Source organism: Eptatretus burgeri, chromosome 16 (genome assembly GCF_056783735.1).
Source record: "Eptatretus burgeri isolate ZD-2024b chromosome 16, Ebu_testis_v1, whole genome shotgun sequence".
Classification (NCBI taxonomy): Eukaryota; Metazoa; Chordata; class Myxini; order Myxiniformes; family Myxinidae; genus Eptatretus; species Eptatretus burgeri.
This window is the reverse complement of record NC_140976.1, coordinates 32,865,228-32,888,946: the sequence shown is the minus strand read 5'-3', so window position 1 is coordinate 32,888,946 and position 23,719 is coordinate 32,865,228. Positions and strand designations below refer to the sequence as shown.

At 44.5% G+C, this 23,719-nt stretch overlaps 1 protein-coding gene across 6 annotated transcripts in view; it reads right to left on the bottom strand.

Moving 5' to 3' along the window:
• DGCR2 (DiGeorge syndrome critical region gene 2) overlaps positions 1-23,719 on the bottom strand; it is a 94,864-nt gene that overhangs the window by 39,724 nt on the left and 31,421 nt on the right. For 4 of the 6 annotated variants that reach the window (XM_085859383.1, XM_085859380.1, XM_085859379.1 and 1 more), the window contains exons 8-10: positions 19,741-19,944; positions 5,526-5,678; positions 5,140-5,375 (exon numbers count right to left, since the gene is read on the bottom strand). In XM_085859383.1, the coding sequence (XP_085715509.1) occupies positions 5,140-5,375; positions 5,526-5,678; positions 19,741-19,944 (593 nt within the window). Of the gene's footprint in view, positions 1-5,135; positions 5,376-5,525; positions 5,679-19,740; positions 19,945-23,719 lie in introns of all 6 variants that reach the window. The other 2 variants (XR_015052334.1, XM_085859381.1) reach the window with 1 other exon arrangement.

Below are 23,719 nucleotides of genomic sequence, written 5' to 3'. Positions count from 1 at the left end.
ACAATGCTTCACTGGAAAGGGGTAAAGCGACTTTCAGGCCACCATATATATGTATATATATATATATATATATATATATATATATATATATATATATATATATATATATGTATACACACACACACACACACACACACACACACACACACACACACACACACACACACACACAAAACACACTACAGTTTCGGAAACTTACCCCGGGGGAGAGCATACATGGACACGGAGGTGACCCGGAGATTCGTTATTTCATTAGTCTTTGTACACATAGTCCTTGGTGTGGTGTAGTGGCCTGCGGGGAGCGTGCTGGAAGCGTGGAGGAGTGGTTTTGGAGTGATCACGTGCCTGCACGGGATATAGGAGTGCGCGCTGCCTGAGGCGTGGTGGTAGCCGCTGTGGTCTGTGGAGCCTGTAGGTCGTGTGGCTGTAGAGTGCATCGAGTACGTAATAAAGTGGAGTTACGGGCATTGTACGCTCACACTCTCGCTCGTGGCAATAAAGCAGGGTTGTGCTATCCCCTCGCTCATGTCTGCCTTGGAGCACCTCTACCACGACAGTTCATTTGGCGACGAGTCTGTTCGGATCGGCGTGTGCAGAGTGGTTGGGTTATTGGATCGCGGCAGCGAGTAACTCAGCGCATCTCGCGCGGTTCGAGGTCTACACCGGGCGAGGGTCCCAGCGGAGCGCATCGCGAGTTTCGCGCGCCGCACGCACAGGCTTCGGGGCCAGGCGTCTCGCCGTCACGGCCGGCTCGAGCATGGCAGAAGGTCGGGGCACGGCGCACGGACGCGTGCCCGTCTTCATCGGAGACGACTTCGAATTGTTTTCTGAACAGTTGGGCTGCTATTTCGACGCGAATGATGTGGACGATGAAAGCAAGCGCAAATCGATCCTTTTCAAGGGTTTGTTTGGTGGGGCATGCATTGGTTAGGTTGTATTTCCCTGGTGAAATGTCCCGCACTCCCTCCCCATCTGTTATTTTCAATCTTTCCTTCTTCACACCATCGTTTTGTTCAATCCCTCTGCTACTTTCAATCATTCCTCCTTCACACCATCGTTTCACCAAAATCGTATCCATGTGTAGTTTCAGAGAAGATGTTGAAAGTATTTGTAGACATATGGACAGACGAGGCGCCATCCCATAAGCTCCCTGGAACTACGTTCCAGGTGAGCTAAAAAAAAAAAAAAAGATTTTTTTAAAAACGCACATTCAACATTGTGATTGGTCCAAATGAAGATCTTATCAAACCCCAAAATGTACAAAGAACACCTCAACCAGTGTTCGTGCAACAGCTGTCGCCTCTTCTTATGGTAACGAATAAGCCTCAAGGTAAAGCTACATGGATCTTCTTGATGGGCCAAGATGAGGTCCATCCCAGGGTCAATGTTGGGCGGGTTCCCATCAGGCCGGGGCGACTCTCCGCAGGCAGGTTGTCAGGTCTTCCCAGGGTCTGCCAGCTGGGTGCATTGAAGGTCGCAACAACATCACAATCTATGATCTTTCGTGGCTAGGCCTGATAAAGATGCACCTTTTTGGTCCAAATCACTGCTAACTCAGAATTCATTTGACCATTCAAACATTCCATGGCTATAGCAACAGTGCACCACTTCACATGACTATTCACCTCTTCCTGATTATACATATTTCCATTGCAACATACAACAGTAAACAGAAAAGGAAAACCTGCCCGATAACTACAACGTTCTATGTATGACATCACGTGCCAAAAGTTGGACATCTTTGTGAGTGCAATCACATTCTGGTGGCGGTCCATTTTGGGGGGAAATTACAGAAATCAATTTTTTTTTTTAATTAAACTTTTCAAAGAAGGCCTGAAAAATACAAAACCATACGTTCGTATTTCCGTATATAGATGCTGCGATTTCTGATTTGATGTTGAAATTATTGTTGGCAAAACGTACTTGTGCAATCCCTTCATTGCAACCTTCAAATCTCCAATCTATCCTTTTGTTTTCACACTTCATTTCACAACAGAGCTTTAAAAAAATAACAAACTTTCAATTGTTCGTCTGCTTTCTCAATTAAACTGTCCATATCAGCAATCATACAAACAACCTGAGCCTTCATTCTCTCAATGTCAACTTTCATCTGTTCCTGAGTTTTCCGTATTTCAACTTTGACGCTCATAATCACGTCATGTTCATTTCCTCTGAAAGATCATCAACTTTAGTGACCTCGACTAGTATTGCCAGAAGCTACATACATGTCTATCAACATGTAGCGTCACCGACACCAAATTTGTCAAGTGTATTTCAAAATCGCACTTGTACTGACACCAAGTTGTCGTGAATAAATTGTCATGCTTACACCAGATTGTAAGAACAACTGAGGGAGCAATCTCAATTATCAGGTAGCCAAATGACAAATTCTGTCAAGATGATAAAGTCAACAATTTATATGGGAATAAAATATGGAAAGAACCACAAGAAGAACAAGTTAAACGCAAAAGAGCACACACATGTACACGTTTAAATCTAGCAAACAAAGTAGTGGACATAGATGCAAAGGTTATGCAAAGAACTTCTGCTGAAGTCCACATCTTTAAATATCAAAACACAACATGAACACATGGACAACACGTATGGGAAATGAGAATGATTTTTGGCCCTCATCTCTCCTAGAGAGTGAGTGTCTCAATTTGCTCTGAGCACAGGTTCCTGAACAGAACAAAGGGAGATGAGGACGGACTGAATGAAAAGGAAAACGTTTCACATCACAGTTCTTGCAGTGAGAAGTGGGCATTCTATCACGAGCCAAACTAACACAGGGTGAGCAAAACAGGCTTCCACTCATCAAGGCTCTGAACCTCGCAGTTTCCAAGTGATCATCGGTTCCCCACGAGGCAGGAACGACACACTCCGGTCCTCATAATCCAACTTGAACCTCAGACAACTAATTCCCTTTTTATCACAAATTCAAGCAGAAAGTGAATCGGGTGGGTCTGCTTGGCAACAGGCAATGTGATATCACAACACTATCCACACCCACTCTGTGCATGGGTGGAATCTCTTGTTGGCCCGGGTCCACTTTCTCACCTCGTGCTCGCCCAGCTCAAGGGTAACTCATATCTTCCACCCATGCTGCTCCCAAAAGTACACTTCATCCACCGACTGAGTATATATTTGTGATCCGTTGAGCCGGTAACGAGTTTATACTCTCAACGCTCATGGGGTTTGTGGGGAAAATATATGAAAGAGACAGGCAGGTCCAGCACGATAACAAAACACACAACTTTAAAACCAACTAGAATTCACTCGAAGGAGGTTCTGACTCATGCGGTCATTTTCTCTTTGTGCAATACACCGCTTGGGGCAGGAACCTAAACTCTAGCGTGGCCGCAGTGCGAATAAACATAGTCCTACACTAATTTTCATTGTATATTTTTCTTTGTGAGCTCAAAGTTGAACTCATCTGAGACAGTCACAGTCTGAAACTCTGTGCCACATTTGGCGATTTTAGCTGCTGTCGTCATCCCAAATATTCTGCCGAAAAACAGACAAACGCACAGACGCACAGGATGGGATGATCGCAATATTCTCGGCCCACGGCCAGAGCGAGCATCAGTAATAAACATTCCTAAGTTCTACATAACATATATTTCCCACAACGAGACACCATTTTCACGATAATGATAATTGATACCGTTATTGTCCTTTGCCGAAACATGTATGCGAATAACTACACGTGATGACGGACATTACCATCCTGACTGTAATTCATGGACCGGTGTTTGTACGTTTGTTTGGGGGTTTGTTTGTTTACCACGATACTTCTCCTACAGTTCTGGGCCAATTGCATCAAGAATTGCTAGATAGAATCAGCATGACCCAATTAATGTATAAGGGTGTTTTTTTATATTTGCTCGTGATCTTGGAGGGGGGGAGGGGAGGGGGGGACGACGAAAATTCTCGATGTAAATGTGTATGTAGCGCCCCCTCCAGGTGGGTGAGGGTATTACAAGACAAGTCTCCACCATTTACAGTACAGTATTCCTGTCCGCACGTTTTCCTGTACGTTGAGGCGTTTTGAATTATAAGCAGTCGGTATGTTTTTGGTTCATGCACGTAACCCAGGTTTTATTTTTTATTTTTTGCGTATAAAGAGCTGTCACTTGCCGAAACACCGCCCAAATAAAGGTATGCGTCAAAAGAACGTGTTGTATGCTAGGAACAGCAAGATCACCCGTTGGGCGTACTCTGCGAGTACAACATAACATATAAACTCAGGACAAATTTTTAAAGCCATTTCAGTCTAAGGAGATAAGCAACAAAAATATTAGAGAGAAAAAAACAGGCCATGATGTGGTTGTGAAAATAAATGTTTCAATCTCTTAAAAAGCAATAACTAAGCATCAAATAGGATATTTGTGCCACTAAAAATCAGCAACATGTGTGCGTGCATACAATGTGTCAGCGCATAGAGCTATATGCCTGGTGTTGGCTTTATGGGCTTGGGATCCTAGGGTCCCGAGTTCAAATCCCGCTTGGCTGTTAAATTAATACCAGGTGGGGTTGACTCAGCCCGTCATCCTTCCGAGGTCGGCAAAAACGAGTGCCAGCTTGTTGGTATCCTATGTCGGAGTGGCGACCCATTCAGGATTGTGCCCAATAGCCCAGGAGACTGCTTCGGCAGCACCAACGCTCTGCACAGAGTATGGTCCCAATGGATCGATGGATGGATAAAGCTATCGATTCAAATGAGGGATTCATACTTGCACAATAATTATATAAAGGGTATCCCACAATATTAAATCAGCTTCCCCACCTTCCCAGTCAGCAAAGAATCATATAGATCCCCACCAAATTTTGCATACATGATGGAGGTACCCAGGGTCAGGTCATGGATAAAATATAACCTCATCCCATCGCTTGTGAGAGCTTACGATTTTCACATGTACATGTGGCACAATGCAGATTGTGTACTGACCCCTACTGGAGAGAGGGGGGGGGTTACTAAAATTGACCAATCAACCACACCCTGTACCAATAACTCCCTTACATAAACCGAACAGACGTAATATTTAACCAGCAGGCAACTGTGGCATGACACATTATCCAGAAGCATAATGCAATACAAAGAAAGCTTGCACCATGCATTCAAAGTTGAAACATACCCACATTGTCAGCCGGAAGAGGGGGATTATTGATGGCAAGCTCATAGGGAGGCGGGGGGTCATCAGGCGGTTGAAAGTCTGGAGACTTATAAGCAGTGTAGGGTGGTGGAGGTTCGGCAAACTGGAATGCCTCACCCTCACCATCATCCGATAAGTGTAGTGGGGTGAAGCCTGTACCGAGAGACTCGGGTCCATAGTCGAATGCGTGGATACGACCACGACCTAACCCCAAGTGGTGCACTGTGTGAGGGAATAAAAATAAATGAACAATACACCACTCAGTTGTCAAGATTTGAAATTAATAATGAGGGGACGCAAAATGGTGTTCTGCTACCTTGAAGCAACACAAAAGCAGCAAAAGTGAAGACACTCCAGTAGTAATGCACTTACAATTGGCCCCGATGAGAGACTCGATGTGCTCGCGTCGTCGCTGCCGAAGACGATGCACCATGAACAGTAGGAGGGAAAGAATGAGGAAGGAGGAGATGCAGCTTACAATAAGACGCATGCCACTTGCCATCCCATCCAAAAAGCTGCCACCGGCTGCACACATGAGAAGAGAGGTTGGTTCACAAGAAACTTCAAACGAGTCAAGTCAGTCACCAATAAAGCACTTCATTAACTCGAATAAATCTCCACTTGGAAGTTTGTAGAACGAATCCATTCAACAAGTGTAGAGTGAGAACAAGAAAAAGAGACTCGACGAACCTGCCAATCAGCCAGCTTTACAATGAGAACGCCATCATGCCATTGTCAAATCAGCGACACATTTATGTATCAAACGACATTGCTGGAAATTGCTTATACGACTTGTTTAGGAATAACATCCACATTGACAGGCTGCAAAAAAGTACATTTTATTAGATTTTAAAACAACGCTTCCAACAAAAATAAATGCAATATAATACCAAATTCCCTTTTGGATGAAGTGCCCTTAAGAGTGCAAAAGCTGAAGCAATGGGAGTCCATCAAATCGACTCGGCCTTCAATGCAGGGGAAAGAAAAAGTCTTTCTTTCATAAAGCTTGGAACAAGTGTGTACCCTCAGGAGAGCCAGAAAAGAACATCTTTCGAAACTCAAGTCCGAACTTTCAAACCTCTCTCCCTCCAGAAATCCTGGTGGCATCTAATCAAATCTGTTTCTGGTGTATGTTCCCCCTCCATCCCCACCCTTACCTCAAATGGGCACACTGCCGATTCCCCACACGAAAAGGCTGAATGCCTAAAACTCGGCATATGCATCAAAATCTTGTGTCCAAAACCCAACGCTTTCTCTACCCACCTTACCCAGTCACACCCAACTGTCCCTGGACTGTGTCCTTTTTCCTGACAAGGTGGAGAGCTTGCTGTCAAACCTCGACTCAGATTCTGCAACCGGTCCAGACGGCATCAGTCCACGTGTCATAAAAACCTGCTCCTCTACTCTTGCTCACCCTCTCTCTGTTCGATTCACCCTCTCATTTGCCCAAGGTCATCTGCCATCTAGTTGGAAATCAGCAAACATTACTGCCCTGCATAAAAAGGTACAAAAACAGATCCCTGCAAATACAGACCAATCATCCTTCTCCCAATCATCAGCAAGGTTATGGAATCAATCATCACTTCAGACATTAAATCCTTCCTCTTCTCCAATGGCTTGATTTACGATCATCAATTTGGATTCAGACCACGTCACTCAACCCTGGACATGCTGCTTCTGCTCTCCCAAAAATGGATGGAAGTACTCAATGCCAGAGATGAAATCAGAGCCATATCCTTGGACATATCATGTGCTTTTGACATTCTGGCACCCTGCCCTGCTCACCAAACTCTCTTCCTTCTGGGATCCAAGGCCATCTCCACTCATGGCTCCCAGACTTCCTCTCCTGTCGCAGTCAACGTGTGGCCCTAAATGGAGTTCTCTCATCCCCTCTTTCTGTCCAGGCTGGAGTTCCTCAAGGTAGCGTTCTAGGCCCTGTTCTTTTTCTGGTTTTCATCAATGATCTCTCCGACTCTGGAAAACCCTCTTTATCTCTTTGCTGATGACTCCACCCTGTGCTGTACCATCTGTCGTCCATCAGACCGGCAAACAGCAGCTTCTTCACTCACTGCAGATCTGGATAAAATCACAAAATCACAAACTGGTCCAACATGTGGATCATGTCTTTCAATCCAGACAAATCTCACACTCACAATTTGTCTGTCCGAAAGGACCATTTGGAACCCCCCCCCCCACCCCTCCACTTTCTCGACAATCCTCTGGAAGAAGTCTTTTCTTTCAAGCTTCTCGGTCTCACTATCTGCCATGATGTTTCCTGGGAAAGCTACATTTCCAACCTGGCCTCAAAAGCCAGTCGCCGACTGGGAATCCTCCGTCGTGCAAAGTCCTTCCTCAACCCACCTAAGCTCCTGACCACTTACAAAGCTTTCATCCACAGCCTGATGGAGTACTGATCTCCCCTCTGGAATGATGCTCCTGCCTCTTAACTTTCTCCGCTTCACGTTGTGGAAACCAAGGCAATTTGGATCATTGGTTTCTCCCGCGATGAGGCTGAGTCTTTGGGCCTCTAACTCTCTCACCACAGGCAAGTCGGTAGTCTTTCTGTCTTCTACCGTCTCCTCGCCGGTCTCCCCCCCCCCCTTTTCTCTGTCTGCGATTTGTCCCCACCATATTTCTGCAGGGCACTCAAGATCCGCCAACAACCCCCTGATGGTAAAACTACCAAATTCATGAATCACTGCTCACCTTCACTCTTTCATTCCTCTTTTTGCCCACCTTTGGAATAAACTCCCTCACTCTGTTCAATCAAATTCTTCCTTCCAGGCCTTCAAAACAGCTGTTCACCACCACCTCTTATCATCCCCCAACCAAATCCTCGATCTTTTCTACCCCCGATAATCCACCCAAGCCCACCTCCTTCAAATTCCCTGCTTTCCTTTCTGAAAGTCCCTGTAATGTCCATCTTGTATTCCCCATGTTCCATGCCCCATCCCTCTCCCTTCCACAGATCTCCTATTGTCTCTGTTCCCCATGGTTTTGTCCTTCCCACTCCCGCCCCTCTTGTCTCATGTCCCCTTGCTGTGCGTTGTGTGTTCGCTCTCATACGAGCCTCGACAAGGTATACAAATTTTTTTTTTTTTAAGTTAGGCTGTACATTTATATTACCAATGTGAGTAAAGGCAACATCTCAAAATAAAACCCTTTCCATGGAAACCCTTTCCGTAGATGAAAACATGTCTCAATTTCATCCAAAATGGCTGCCGTCCACGCTGGGGGATTTGGCGCACACTTTTCCCAGGAAGCCACAGGGATGTGCAAAACTTTCAGATGCCATTTGGTAACCATAGCTTTTGGTTTTTGAGATGCTTCTTCCTCTTGAAAATTTGTTACGGGACACTGCCTTTGAGACCTGATGACCACCTCCTTATACTGGGTGTACAGGTGTACAGGTGTACAGCTCATAGCAAATGATACCTTGTGATCATGGCCTCAACACTACCAGAGTCAAGTTTGCATATTAGGGTATCTCCACATTTGTGACACTGTCCTTCCATGTGATCCAGTGAATTTGTCTCAGGTGCCATGGGGCAGGTTTTGAGTGTTGGGATCTCAATGGCATATCATCGAGCTGAGAACAAAACTTCCCAGTGAATTTTGGATTTAATGGCCATTTTGATTCTGTGCAGAGATCAAACTCGTTTTCACAGTGCACAAAAAGCTATGAAGCCTCAATGAATGTGGTTATCAATTACTGCATACACAGTTGTCTACTGTGACTGTGCTGCCAACATATTGAAACCATTTGACTGAATCAAGTGAGGTGCCAGCAATGTAGACTTGTGGGCCATGGGAGGGCTGTCTGAATGTCTGCTAAAGAATCTCAGCTTTCTTTTTGTTAATTTTTAGACCAAAGAGTGAGGGGAAGCTGTTTCAAAACAGGAGACAAACTCTCAAATGTAACCAAGATTCTCAATTAGGGCTGCATCATCAGAAAATGATTCCAACACGCACATTTCCCCCCCCCCCCCGCCTCTATCACCGCTATGGCGTGCATGGCGTGAAATTGCTAGGCTCCTTAACCAATCGCGCGATAACAAGGCCTTGACAAAAATAAACATACAATTGTTCCTATATGTATACGACTTCTGCCCTGAACAATGTTCGGTCCTCAATGCTCGTATTCCCGTCATGTGTGATGACAGACCTCCATTGTACTTTGTTCACTGTACAAAGCTTTAACGTCCTGTTCTCTGTACGAAGCTTTAACGTCCTGTTCTCTTCATTGTTGATATTTGTTGGATGGGATTCCATTGTATGCCTGGTGTTGGCTTAATGGTTAGGGTGGTGGGCTCAGGATCCAAGGATCCTGAGTTCAAATCCCACTCAGCTGTTGAATTAATACCAGGTGGGGTTGACTCTGCCTGTCATCTTTCCGAGGTTGGCAAAATGAGTGCCAGCATGCTGGTATACTGTGTCGGAGTGGCGACCCGTCCAGGATTGTACCAAATAGCCAAGGAGACTGCTCAAGCAGCACCAACACTCTGCACAGGAGTATGTTCCCAATGGACGGATGGATTCCATTGTTGATGTTCATTGCACTGTTCTCTTCAAGAGACATCGGACCGTGTCGATCACATGCGCATCTTTTCGCACCATTGGCCGGGTCAGCTCATTTTGGCTACCTGTTTGGATTTTTTTACCCCTTTTTTTGCGATGCGCTGCCTGAAACGCGCTGCTCCGGCACATGCTCTCATACCTGACCTGACCTGTTTGGATGAAGATCAATAATTTGGTCGTCTGCAAAATCTGTGGCATGATTATGAAAGACTAGTTGGGATAATGAATGTAGGATGATTACCGGTACTTCGTTCAAGATGGTCAAGCCACAAAACAAGTGGCTACTTTCCTTGTACGATTCAAAAATTATAAAAGCTACCTCTGATGAGAAAACTCCATCAAAACCACACACAATATCACATATATCAACAAAAGGTAACCGTTGCTGTCACAAATGTATGCAGTGTCCTTTACTGCCGCAAGTTTAACTGTGAACTTCAGAAACAAAGACAATAAGCTGATAAATACATCGGTGGATCCTGTAAAAAAAAAAAAAATAATTGAATTGCGTCATTTCCCCAACATTTATTCCCACAGTAGCACAAAAAGTCCCAAGACGATATTTTGACCAAAAATAAAAAGGAGAAAAAAAAAAAGAGACCGTTTTGTGCAAACTATTCCGAGTAAGCAAAGCCACAATTAAACGTCATCATTGGTGCTGCCAAGTAGCGATGCTTCGTTCCACAGTCATCGTTTTAAAAAGGTCGAGGTTTGTGTTGCACTGCCAAAACATTGATCGCATTTCACACCGTGCGCAGCAAATCGGATTCCCAAGCAATGTCACACGACTTGATGACTGACACCCAAAGTCTTAATGCCATGACTGCAATCGTCTCGTCCTCAATCGTGCGGAGTGGGCTGGAAGGCAACGACAGAAGAAAAAATTGCCATTTAAAAGCATCCTAATTTAAAAGTCTAAACCAATTTTGAGTTTCATTCATTATTCTGATAATAAGAAGTGAAGTTAAAGCTTTGATAACGATGCGGAATTGGCACTTTGATGAACATTCCTCATTTCTTTCGCATCTTTATAAAGCTGCCCACGAGGATGTATTATGGATTCAGGAACTTGGAGAGCAGTTTTCCATACAAATGCTGGAAGAAGAGCAAAGTGCAACGAGCACAATGATGTGGTATTGTGCAACATAAATTTTGTTTTATATGTTGTGATGTTTAACTGAACAAGATAAAAAGATGTGCTTCCGGACCTGATGTGAATTACACCGCATTGTGTTCTATAAACGTCTGAATTTTTGTCACATCGTCGACAATGCTTGAGATAATTCATTTGTATTTCTTTAGATGATGTACTGTTTTATAAACACGGCACTTTCAAAATGACTCTATCCACCTCAAAATGCTTAGTGCGTCATTGCGTGTCTGGGATAAGGATTGCTACTTGGAATGGCTCACCAAGCTTCTGAAAGAAGCCAAAATACTTGGAAAAGAAATGCTTAGTGCGTCATTGCGTGTCTGGGATAAGGATTGCTACCTGGAATGGCTCACCAAGCTTCTGAAAGAAGCCAAAATACTTGGAAAGGTACCTGAGAGAAAGGGCTGTGCGTCTGCATAATGAAAGACTTGGGGGAACTTTCTCAGCTCGACGAACGGGCACCTGCTCGTACTGCAAACTCCTGAGTTTGTGGGTCGGTGCAAGGCCCGTGTTAGACAACTCCACCCCCCCCCAAACCCAACCCCCACGACGGATTGTTACCAATGAATGGACTGTGTATCTGGATTAGGTTCTCATTAACACTGATGGGAAGGACTTATCTGGGGCTTGTTCATGTACAGAGTAAGCCTAAAATGATGATTTTACTCTTAATCATGTTTGGAAAAGGGGGTGGGGAGGGGGAGGGGGAGGATTTGGAGCTGTATAAGCTGTCAGTGCAGTTATAAGTATTGGATATATTTATGTTTGGTCCCGAGGGTGGAAAATAAATTTTATTAGATTTTGTTTTTGTATACATAATCGAGGATCGTGCAAGAGCAAGCACAATGAACAGATCAGGATGTACCAGACAAAAACAGGAAGCAAAACACGCATACATGTGCTGGCCAAGATGGATACGGAAGGAAACTCCAAGGAGGGAATACTGGAAAATTGGGAGGGTTTAAGTGCGGTTAACAAGGGTAGAAAACATCATGGGGTTGGATTGGGAACAATCTGAGATGGTGGTGATCAGCTGTCTTGAAGAACTGGAGGGAAGAATGATATTAAAGACTTTGTGCAAGTTGGTTCCACCAGTGGGGGGGGGGGGAAGAGGACCAAATGAGTGGAGGTGATCAGTGATCCTGAATTTAGGTAGTTTAACCAGAAGGGGGTTTATGGTGGACCGTGTGAGCCCTGCAGAAACCTGGAGGGGGTGGAGGGAGGGGGGGGCGAGGGTAAAAAGCACAGAAAGAGCAGAGGGTGCAAGACCAGAAAGGAGGCGATACAAGACAAAGACCACCGACTCAGCTTAAGAGATAGGCCCATAGGTTAATAATCACAAAAAAGGCACTCAATGAGCAATCCATCACGAGTCAGAAGCAAGCAGTCATTTGACAATAGCACAGTTAAAGTGGCAGAGCAAGGATGTGCCCAGACAAATGGCGACTGGCTCAGATAGATAATGGCTTTGGACACTTGAGTAACCGTGAGATTGGCCCTCAAGAAATGAGGCACATAGTTATGAAGGTTTGTGAACCTGATGTCGAGAGAGATGATGAGACCACAACAGATGAAGCAGATCAAAGAGGTGACGTCACTGAGGTCGCTCATGTTGTACGCTGCTCGGGCGGTTCTCCCTTTGGGGCGAGGACCTTCTGAGGAGCTTGCAGTTCTGAGGTTAACCTTGGTGTTGGCTTAACGGTTAAGTTGGCCGTCTTGGCATCTTAGGGTCCTGAGTTCGAGCCCCGTTTTCCACTGAATTAACACCAGGTGGAGTTGACTCAGCCTGTCATCCTTCCGAGGTCGGCGAAATGAGAACCAATGTACTTGTATAGAGGCACAGCATCAACGGCATAGTCACGCCACAACAAAATGAGGAGGAGGAGGAGAAGAAGAAGAAGAAGGAGAAGGAGAAGAAGAAGAAGAAGAAGAACAGAGGCTCATTTTCAGTGTGGACCAACTCCAATGTCCAGTGCATTCTTTGTTCAAGCATGCTGTTCCTGCAAAGCCTGCATTCCCATCAAGTCATTCGTCAAGCTGGTAACCTACCTCAGTGTTGCAGTGGTGATTGTTTGTGGTGAGAGCAATGTCAACCGTTATGCCTTGCACTGAAACGTTTCACAAAGCACCGTTTCTTGATCTCACTGTGCTCCACAAAACTTACAACTTCTACTTTTGCTGCTGCTTTGTCATTTGGTTCACAATTTCCTTCATTATAGATTGGTTGAAACTTCCTCTTGCTGCTCTCTGGACCATCAAGTCGATCATCGGTTGCTTGATGGAATGTCTCAAGCTGTTCACACAGTGTGACCACCGCCCTCCCTGGCTTAAGAATTCAGAGATTGTTTTAGTGTGACTGCAAAGAAAATCAGAGAACCGTCGATGGGATTTTTGTCCTCAAGACAGCTTGGACAGAAATTCATTGTATTGTATTTTTAATCCATGGTCTAGGCTCATGAAACAGCAAGGACACAACATAACAAAGGAAACAGCAAGAGAAAGGGAAAACACCAATAACAAGGCAGAGGAAGAAGGTAGACAGAGATGGACAAACAAGGGATGCAGGTAACGATGAGGGTTAAAGGAGAACGCAAGGTGTGGACAAGATGGATACCCAAACAAAATTTTGTGAAGGTGGTCGTGGTTGAACGGGTATAGAAAAGATCATGGCTTTGGATGGAGGATGACTTGAGATGGCAGTGAACAATTATCTAGAAGACAAAGAGGGAAGAATGAGAACGAAGAGAGTGTGGAAGGCTGTTTTACAGGCAGGAAAAGAGAGGATTAAATGATTGGAGGTGGGCAGTGGTTTTGAATTTAGGCAGTTTCACAAGGAGGGGGATGCTGGTGGACTGCATACATCTTGCAGATAATTGGGAGGTGTTGGGGGGGTGGGGGGACAGAGCATGGAAAGGGCAAAGGGTGCAAAACCAGAAATGAGGAGGAAGATGAATGAGAGACCACAGATCTGTCGGGGATGGCGAAATGATAGGCCCATTGACAAAGCTTCACCGTGAGAGATTCCAATGATCTTGAAAGCCTTGGTTTCCACGGCATCAGGCTGAGCGAGATGTGAGGCAGGGGAGCTAGCCCAGAGGGGAGAGCAGTACTCCATCAAGCTGCAGATTAAAGCTTTATAGGTGGATGTAGCTCAGGTGTACCAAGGAAAGACTTTGCACGATGGAGGATACCCAGTCGGTGTCTGACTTTGGAGGCCAACTTTGAAATATGGCTTATTCAAGGGAAATCATGACTGAGAATGAGACCCAAGAGTTTGAGTGACTGAACCTCTTTGAGACAGTTATTGAGAAAGTAGATTGGAGGGTTTGTGGAACAGTCCTTTCAGAGTGTGTGTGCAGTATTTCTCAGGATTGAAAAGCATATTCCAGGTGTTTGATCAGTTTGTGATTTTGTTAAGATCTGAGGAGAGGGAAAAGGCTGCTGCCTGTCTTTCAGAAGGATGAGGGTTGTCACGGCAGAGTGCAGAGTCATCAACAAAGAGATAGAGAGGATTATTGCCGTTCCCCAAGAGGACAGAGATAATTGATGAAGATTGGGAATGAGATGAGACCAGAACACTGCTTTGGGGTACTCCAGCCTTTTTAGGTCATCTCTTCGATCATGACCTAATAATATGGGTGTCGATGTCCTTCGATCCGTCCGTCCATCCGTCCGTCCGTTCACAATTAACTTGAAGTGGGATATCTGGTCATTAGTGATCCTGATAGAGGTCGATGAGACATACACGATGGTATGACTTTCAAGGTCACCGAATGTCAAGGTCAAGGTCACGAGGCCTTTGAAGTTGCGAAAATGACGATTTTCAAATTCTATCTCCTCCACCATTTCTCAAGCGATCTTGAATTTGATTGTAGCATATGAATCTATGGGACAATATCTAAATTTGGTCAGGACGGATTTTCGATATTCGCTTTCGTTTTCGTGTCATGTGACTTCAAAGTTGGCAAAAAATGCGAAAATGACGATTTTCAAAATCTATCTCCTCCTACATTTCTCAAGCGATCTGGAATTTGATTGTGGCATATGAATGTATGGGGCAATATCTAAATTTGGTCGGGACGGATTTTCGAATTTCGCTTTCGTTTTCGCGTCACGTGACTTCAAAGTTTGCAAAAACTGCCCTACCTTCAGGAGGCTATATATTCTCTACTGGGCATGGTAAAAGTTAGTGAATGGTGTCATTGCATAGCAGCTGACCTTGTCTTTCATGTCCATTCAAAAGAATACCAATATCTTCGAATACGTGCACGTCACGTGACTTTGAATTTTGCGAAAACTGCTTCATGTAGTTGCAAAATGACGATTTTAAAAATCTATCTCCTCCTACATTTCATAAGTTATCTTGAATTTGATGGTGGCATATGAATCTATGGGACAATATCGAGATTTGGTCAGGCCAGATTTTCGATATTCACTTTCATTTTCGCATCACGTGACTTCAAAGTTGGCCAAAAATCCCCCCTGACCAGAGAACACTACACCCTAGTAACAGGAACTCATGCTTGTTTCTTGCAGAGATGACAGTCACTCCCGCACGGGTGGATAGTATTTTTTTTCTTTTATTTTTGTATACCTTGTTGAGGCTCGTGTGAGAGCGAACACACAATGCACAGCAGGGGGGGGGCATGAGACAAGACGGGTGGGAGTGGGAAGGACAAAACAGTGGGGAACAGAGATCTGTGGAACAGAACATTAGGAGATCTGTGGAAGGGAGAGGGATGGGACGGGGAACATGGGGAATACAAGATGGACATCACAGGGACTTTCAGGAAGGAAAGCAGGGAACTTGAAGGAGGTGGGCTTGGATGGATTATCGGAGGTAGACAAGATCGAGGATTTTGATGGGGGATGACGAGAGGTGGTGGCGAATAGCTGTTTTGAAGGCCTGGAGGGAAGAATGGGAATGAATAGAGTGAGGCAGTTTTTCCTAAAGGCGGGGAAAAAGAGGAATGAAAGAGTGAATGTGAGCAGTGATTCGTGATTTTGGTAGTTTTACCAGAAGGGGGTTGTTGGCGGACCTTGAGCGCCGTGCGGAAATGTGGTGGGGACAAATCGCAGAGAGAGCAGGAGGGGCTAGGCTGGAGAGGAGACGGTAGAAGACAGAAAGACCAGTGACCAACCTGCGGTGATTGAGTGAGAAGCCCAAAGTCTCAGCCTCATTGCGGGAGATGTCAATGAGTCAAAATGCCTTGGTTTCTGCAGCGTGAAGCCGAGAAAGGTGGGAGGCAGGAGCACAACCCCAGAGGGGAGAGCAGTACTCCATCAGGTTGTGGACGAAAGCTTTGTAGGTGGTCAGGAGCTCAGGTGGGCTGAAGAAGGACTTTGCACGACGGAGGATTCCGAGTCGGCGACTGGCTTTGGAGACGAGGTTTGAAATGTGGCTTTCCCAGGAAAGGTCATGGCAGATAGTGAGATCCAGAAGCTTGAAAGAAAGGACTTCTTCGAGAGGATTGTTGAGAAAGTGCAGGGGGGGGGGTTCCAAATGGTCCTTTCGGAGAGACATAGTGAGAGTGTGAGATTTGTCCTGATTGAAAGACATGTTCCACGTGTTGGACCAGTTTGTGATTTTATCCAGATCTGCAGTGAGCGAAGAAGCTGCTGCTTGCCGGAATGAGGGATGACAGATGGTACGGCAGAGGGTGGATTCATCAGTAAAGAGATAAAAAGGATTTTTCAGAGAGAGCATTGATGAAAACCAGAAAAAGAACAGGGCCCAGAACGTTACCTTGAGGAACTCCAGCCTGAACAGGAAGAGGGGATGAAAGAACTCCATTTAGGGCCACATATTGACTGCGACAGGAGAGGAAGTCTGCGAGCCATGAGTGGAGATGGCCTTGGATATCATAGCAAGAGAGTTTGGTGAGCAAGGCAGGGTGCCAGACCATGTCAAAATCACGCAATATGTCTAGGGATATGGCTCTGATTTCATGTCCGGCATTGAGGATCTCCATCCATTGTTGGGAGAGCAGAAGCAGCATATCCAAAGTAGAGTGACCTGGTCTGAAACCAAATTGAAGATTGTAAATCAAGCCAATGGAGAAGAGGAAGGGTTTAATGTCTGAAGAGATGATGGATTCCATAACCTTGCTGATGATTGGCAGAAGGCTGATTGGTCTGTAGTTGCAGGGATCTGTTTTTGCAGATTTTTATGCAGGGCAGTAATGTTTGCCAATTTCCAAGCAGATAGCAGAGGACCTTGAGCAAATTCAAGGGTGAATAGAACAGAGAGAGGGTGAGCAAAAGCAGAACAGCAGATTTTTAGGACACGTGGGCTGATGCCGTCTGGACCGGTTGCAGAATCTGAATCGAGGTTTGACAGCAAGCTCTCCACCTTGTAAGGAGAAAAGGACACAGAGTCCAGGGACAGACAGTTGGGTGCGACTAGGTAAGGTGGGTACAGAAAGCAATGGGTTTTGGACGCAAGATTTAGCTGCAAACACCAAGTTTAGGCATTCAGCCTTTTCACGTGCGGTATCAGCAGTGCGGCCATTTTAGGTAAGGGAGGGGATTGAGGGGGAACATACACCAGAAAAAGATTTTATTAGACGCCACCAGGATTTTGAGGAGGGAGAGAGGTATGAAAGTTCAGACTTGAGCTTCGAAAGATGTTGTTTTCTGGCTCTCCTGAGGGTAGATACACACTTGTTCCAAGCTTTATGGAAGGAACTGAGATTCCTCTCATTTGGGTTTGCTTTCCATGAGGCAAAGGCAAGTTGTTTCAGGACAACTGCCCCACCACAAGCTTCAGTGAGCCAAGGGCGGGAGGAAGGAGAGGACAACTGAAGACGAGATGGGATAAATCTGTGCATGAGGGAGAGCAAGTTTCTTTGAAAGAATTCCCAGGATGAGTTGATGTTGGAGAAAGTAGCAATAGGAGACCAGTCTCTACGTTCGATGGCTGCTTGGAGACCCTGCCAGTCGGCTTGAGTGAAATGCCAGACTCAACGGCGGTGAGATGGTTCTCTGAAAATAGCCAGAGATGACCACTTTGACAAGGAAGTGGACAGAAGAACTGATTGGAGCGGAGGAAGAACAGCAGATATTTTCCAGGAAATTTGTCAAAATTAGATCCAGAAGAGATGGAGTACCATTGGTTGAGATCCGGGTTGGGAAGTTGACCGATTGAGTCAGTCCCAATGAGTCGCAGAAAGCTTTTGCTGAGGTGCCATGACAGGTGAGAGAGGTACCCACACCTCGCCAACTGGCATGATGACAACTGAAGCACCCCATATGAGGAAGAGAGAGTTTGGATGAGGAGATAGAAGTTGGTCCATGTTTTCGGATCGAGAGGTGTCGATGGAGTCATCACTGTTTGGTGGATGGTACAGTACACATATAAACATGAGGTGGGAGTGGAGGAAGCCGTAGCCAGAAGTATTCCTGGGGATGTGGGAGAGTGAGGGCAGTGCATGGAGAGTGAGGAATAGAGTCTTTGATGAAGAGAGCAACTCCTCCACTCGGACGATGCTCAGGTCTGTCATACCGGAAGAGGGAGTAACCAGGGAGAGATATTTGGGAGTCAGACAGCCTTGACAGGGAGAGGAGAAGAAAGGGTTTCGTTGAGTGCCACATGTTGGCTACGGGAGTGGAGGAAGTAACACAAAACTATGTTTAAACAAAGCATGTATTCACCTGTGCTCATCACCATTGGTCTTACACCAAGTTCCCTTGGGGCTTTCGCTGTGCTTTCCATGGGATCAACTGTGGCTATGCTTCTTAAGCTTGGCATGCTTCTCTGAACTCTGACTGCACTTTTTTTTTTCTCCTCTGTCAATCCTTTCTGAGTTCAGACTGCCGCTACAACTACAGCTTCGCCTCTCGCTTCGTTCATTCGAATGGAGATGCGAGCGGTGTTAAAGATGCATGTGCCATGTCTTGTGGTGTCAGATTAGCGACTTTCCGAGCAGTTACAGGAGATCAGAGTTTTTGGTGAAAGACCACGTGACATCCGAAAAAACAATGGTATCATGATGCAGTCCAGGAAATTACCAGATTAAATGGCCATCAGATCTCTCACGTGGCTAAAGACCATGCCAAATGGAAATTTCATATTCGGTACGTCGAAACCCCATCTGATGACAGATGGGATGCGACAAAGAAAGATAAGAGAAAGCACAAGTAACAATAAAAAGACTTACCTGTAACAAATCTCCAGGTTGTTAATCTTGCTTTAAATTTCATTATTACCAGAGGTGGATGGTGGTTACGTTTTCACCTCTGTCTGTTTGTCTGTGAGCAGGATATATCAAAATGTTGTGGAAGGATTCAAATTAAATTTGGTGGACAGGTTGGGTGTGTGACAAAGACGACTTGATTAGATTTTGGTGAAGATCCCAATCTGGATTTTTTTTTTTTTTTGGACGAGATTCTTTGCTTTTGAAAGATGGGGCCAAAAACGATATATAGTATGATTTTTCAAAAAGTTGTGGACGGGTTATGACAAAACGTGGTGGATGAGTTGGGTCGGTGACAAGAACAAACCAATTCGATTTTCTTTAAAGTCCGGATGCAGATACAGCCGATAAGTGGGATACAAAATGTAATCTGTGCTGCCTGGCGGAGGTTTGCGCTCTACCGAGTCATTCTAGTTCTATGTGCACCCATTTTTTAACAATTTTTTTTTTTAAGTGTCAGAAATTCAAGGAACATTCAATGCACTAAAAAACAATTTGAGAAGAATTCTGAGCAGGATTTGTTCCGTAATTGATCATTGCCCAAAGGCTGTCCGCGTCATCATGCCACCTTCACGTTCAATAACCAATTGTGAGGATAATTGCACAAAAATACATGGGCACACTTCAACAGTAATGACACAAGTAAACAGTGAAGGTGGACCTGGATCAAGGCAGGTGAACTTGCAGCACTCGCGTGGATCAATCTGGAAACGCTGACAGGCTTGTGGCCGCTCACACAGTGCCGCCACGCAGGTCTCGGCCTCGCCTCGGTGACACGTGCAAGTGAGACACGGATCATTTCCTCGTGGTGTGAAGTCCTGGCCCTCCTCCACCACACCATCTCGAATGTCCATGCAGGTTTTATCTACAACATACCAGCACACAAACAGACAAACAAACACAAATGAAAGCACACAAACAACTGAAAAATGTATTGTGCTGGAGGAAGAACTACAAGTGAGAACACAAAAATTATGTTCACAGCTGTTATGCCCACAAAATGAGTGGTGACAAACTATCCAGATTAGCTATAACAAGCTCAAATGAGCTAAGATCCTCGTCCTCTTAATGATGACATCATAGAAACGAATACGACGTCATTGTGATGTATCAGGTTTGTGATAAATTATTTGTGCTAATGCCCAGCTTGATCCCTGCAAACAAAATTCAAACAGCTTGCCTAGTTTCGGAGATAATGGTATAGGCGATTTTCATTAGCGGCGATATTATGACGTCAACTTTTTTTAGGAAGAATTTCCAAAATCGGAGATGGTTACTGCCTGCACGTGGGCTTTCTGCATATACATGGCAAGTTTCACGAAGATCCGATGAAAACTCTGGGTTGTGAAACAAAAAATGTCAAAAAATAGGAATGTCATAAAAATTGATATGACGTCATAGTGATGTATCATATGTGTGGCAATTCATCTTTGCGAATGCCCTGTTCAATTCCCACAAGCAGAATTCAAAAAGCTTGCCTAGTTTGAGATAATTTTTTAGGCGATTTCCATTAGCGGAGATATTTTGACGTCATAACTTTTTTTCTAGGAGGAATTTTCAAAATCGGAGATCGTTACTGTCTGCGCAGGGTATTTCTACATATTTATGCCAAGTTTCAGGAATTTGATGAAAACTGTAGGCTGTGAAACAAATGAAACAAAAAACAAAAAATGACAAAAAAAATACGAATGAGGTCATAAAAATTTATATGACGTCATAGTGATGCATCATATGTGCGGTAATTCATCTCTGCTAATGCCCTGTTCGATTCCAGCAAACAGAATTCAAAAAGCTTGCCTAGTTTCGGAGATAATTTTTTTAGGCGATTTCCATTAGCGGAGATATTTTGACGTCATAACGTTTTTTTCTAGGATGAATTTTCAAAATCGGAGATGGTTACTGTCTGCGCAGAGTATTTTTACATATATACGCCAAGTTTCAGGAAGTTTTGATGAAAACTGTAGGTTGTGAAACAAAAAAGTCCACAAGAAGATGAAGAACAACAACGTGAGTAAGACTTAGAGATCATCCACGAGGATCTAATAAAAACCAAACAAGAAACATGGACATGAGTAGTACATTTAAAACGAGCACATCAGTAAGTAACAATCCAAAATAGCAGGGATGGCCAGATGGTGCCTTGAATTTAAGAGTTGTTTAACCTGGCAGGACTGATCACAGGATAATAAAATGCACAAAGAAATAATCAAGTGCATCACCAAGGTTGATGGGGGCAAGATTTGACTTTGCAACTGACATAACATCCAAAGTGCAATTGACACAACACACCTGCACAAACATGCCAACAAAATTCTGTGATGTTTTCTTATTACGAGCACTCACATTTTATCATCATCTTAAGTTGTGCATACGGTACTTCAGAAACTAGAAGCAGAAAGAGACCAGGGTGGTTGAGCAGTGAGATAAGGAACGCTATTAAGGAGAAACAGAAGACATTTATTAGGTATAAAATAACAGGACTGCAGTTAAATTTATATCACTATCGGAGTAAACAGAGGCAAGTTAAGAAAATAGCTCGACAAGCCAAAACAGAGTACGAGAAGGACATGGATAAGAATATTTAACATAATAGCAAGGCTTTCTTTAAGTATATCAGGGGAAAATAACAGGTTAGGACCAGTGTGGGCCCATGAGGAATAGCACCGGGAGAGTGGTTATTGATGAAAGCAAGATGGCAGGCATATTAAACAGGTATTTTTCTTCAACTTTTACACAAGAACAGTCAGGAGAATTGTCAATAGGTGGGAGTATCTATCACGGTGGTGAGGAAGGGCTTTTACAGAAAATCCAGGTTGGAGTGGAGGAAGTAAAGGAACAGCTAGGTAATCTAAGAGTAGATATAGGACGTGGGCTGTCCGCCACTATCTTTCCGTTTCGTTCCGTGAAAAGGATGCGACTTATTTTCACTCACAATATGGTCTAAATGATATTTGCTGTAACGTGTAAAAAGTTCTCCATGTGAACAACGCCCAAGTCTGAGCATTAATTAGAAGTTACACGCACTATTTTTCAAAGTGTAATCGGCGATTAACTGCGTACGTTGGCCGAGAAGTCGGCCAGCTGGCGTAGCAATATCAGCTGCAACCAATCAGCAGCCGTATTTTTGTAAACATGGGTACTACTTGTACTGTCATGGCAGCTTCCACGTCGGCCTTAACTTAGTGATGTCCCGAGCAAAATCCCAGGAGAAGTCGCCTTCATGGTGTGTTTTACATCCGTCATCGGTACAAGAACACAATGTATGTCCATTTACTGAGGTTAGATGGGGTAAATATCGTGAGTGCTTCGGAGAATGGCTAGATTTACCCGGGGAAAGGGGTGGCATCGCCCGGTCACGTTATCACAGCCATGCTGGCATTGGCTTCACCAACATTCCACCGAGTTCTGGTTTCCATCCGACGTGCTACGGATGGTTCACCGATAAAAAGAGACGGCTTGCGAGTAAGAAACGATGCTTGCACGCTTTTGAGGGAGCTACTGAAGTATCTGCAGTAGATGCTTCTGTTCAAAAGCCTGGTGTGCTGTCATCACCAAAGAAGAGTCTGCGATCAAGATCGGCATTGCCAATCTCTTCACAAGGCCACATCCTCCCACATATTAGCATCGTTTGCAAGAAAGAGTCACGTTATCTTAACCGAGTCCACGGGCCAAAGCGTGATAAACTAGTTAAAGCTAAAACGTTCACAGCAGGTACGTACCGAGCTATTTGTTATGAGCTGAATCAAATTTGATCATTTTGATTTGCCATTCTGGCTTTGTTAAAGAATAATCAATATTCTTCCCACATCTTAAGTCCTCAAATTATATTTCAGGACGTCTGATTGAAGCTGCCAAGCTGAAAAAAAGATGAAAGTGTATTGGTCCACACTAGGAGATCTGATTGTGTTGCTGCAGAAGTCAGTTACCATAAATTATGTTTTGTACAATACACAAGATTTCTCAGCAAGGACAGACGGCCGGCAGTCGGTACATCTCCAAGTGAAAGGTCTGACTACATATCACATCAGTTGTGCGAAATAATTCCTTCTCATTTCTTCCTGTGGGACCTTATTTATTCAAACTGACGGATGAATCACTTTTACTTTTCTCACAGCACCTTATATGAAGAAGCTTACAGAATGTTGTGCCAAGATGTGATACAGACAAGAATCATCAACAATGAAGAAGTATTCAGACTGACAAAACTTGAAGATACATTCCGACACAGTGTGATTGACATCGGACGCATCAGAAGTAACTTGGGGGAGGAATTGTCTCAGGCTCTCATTGGATTTCACATCCTGACCGGATGCGACTCGACAAGTTGTTTTTATGGTAAAGGAAAAAAGAACACCTTTTCAACCATGTCCAAAAACGAGACTTTCGTGCGAGGCTGTGCGAAGCTGGGGTCCGGTTTCGAGATAGCAACAGAAACCGTGACTTCATTGGAGAGGTTCGTTTGTGCTATTTACGGTCAAGAGTCAGCAGTGGATGTGAATGACGCAAGATACGGAGTATTTTGTTTGGCTTTGTCACCAGGAGAACAGTCTATGCCACCTACAAATGACACCCTACACCAACATATTCTGCGTGCTAACTATCAAGCCGCCATACATAGACAGCAGAGATGCCAACTTTTG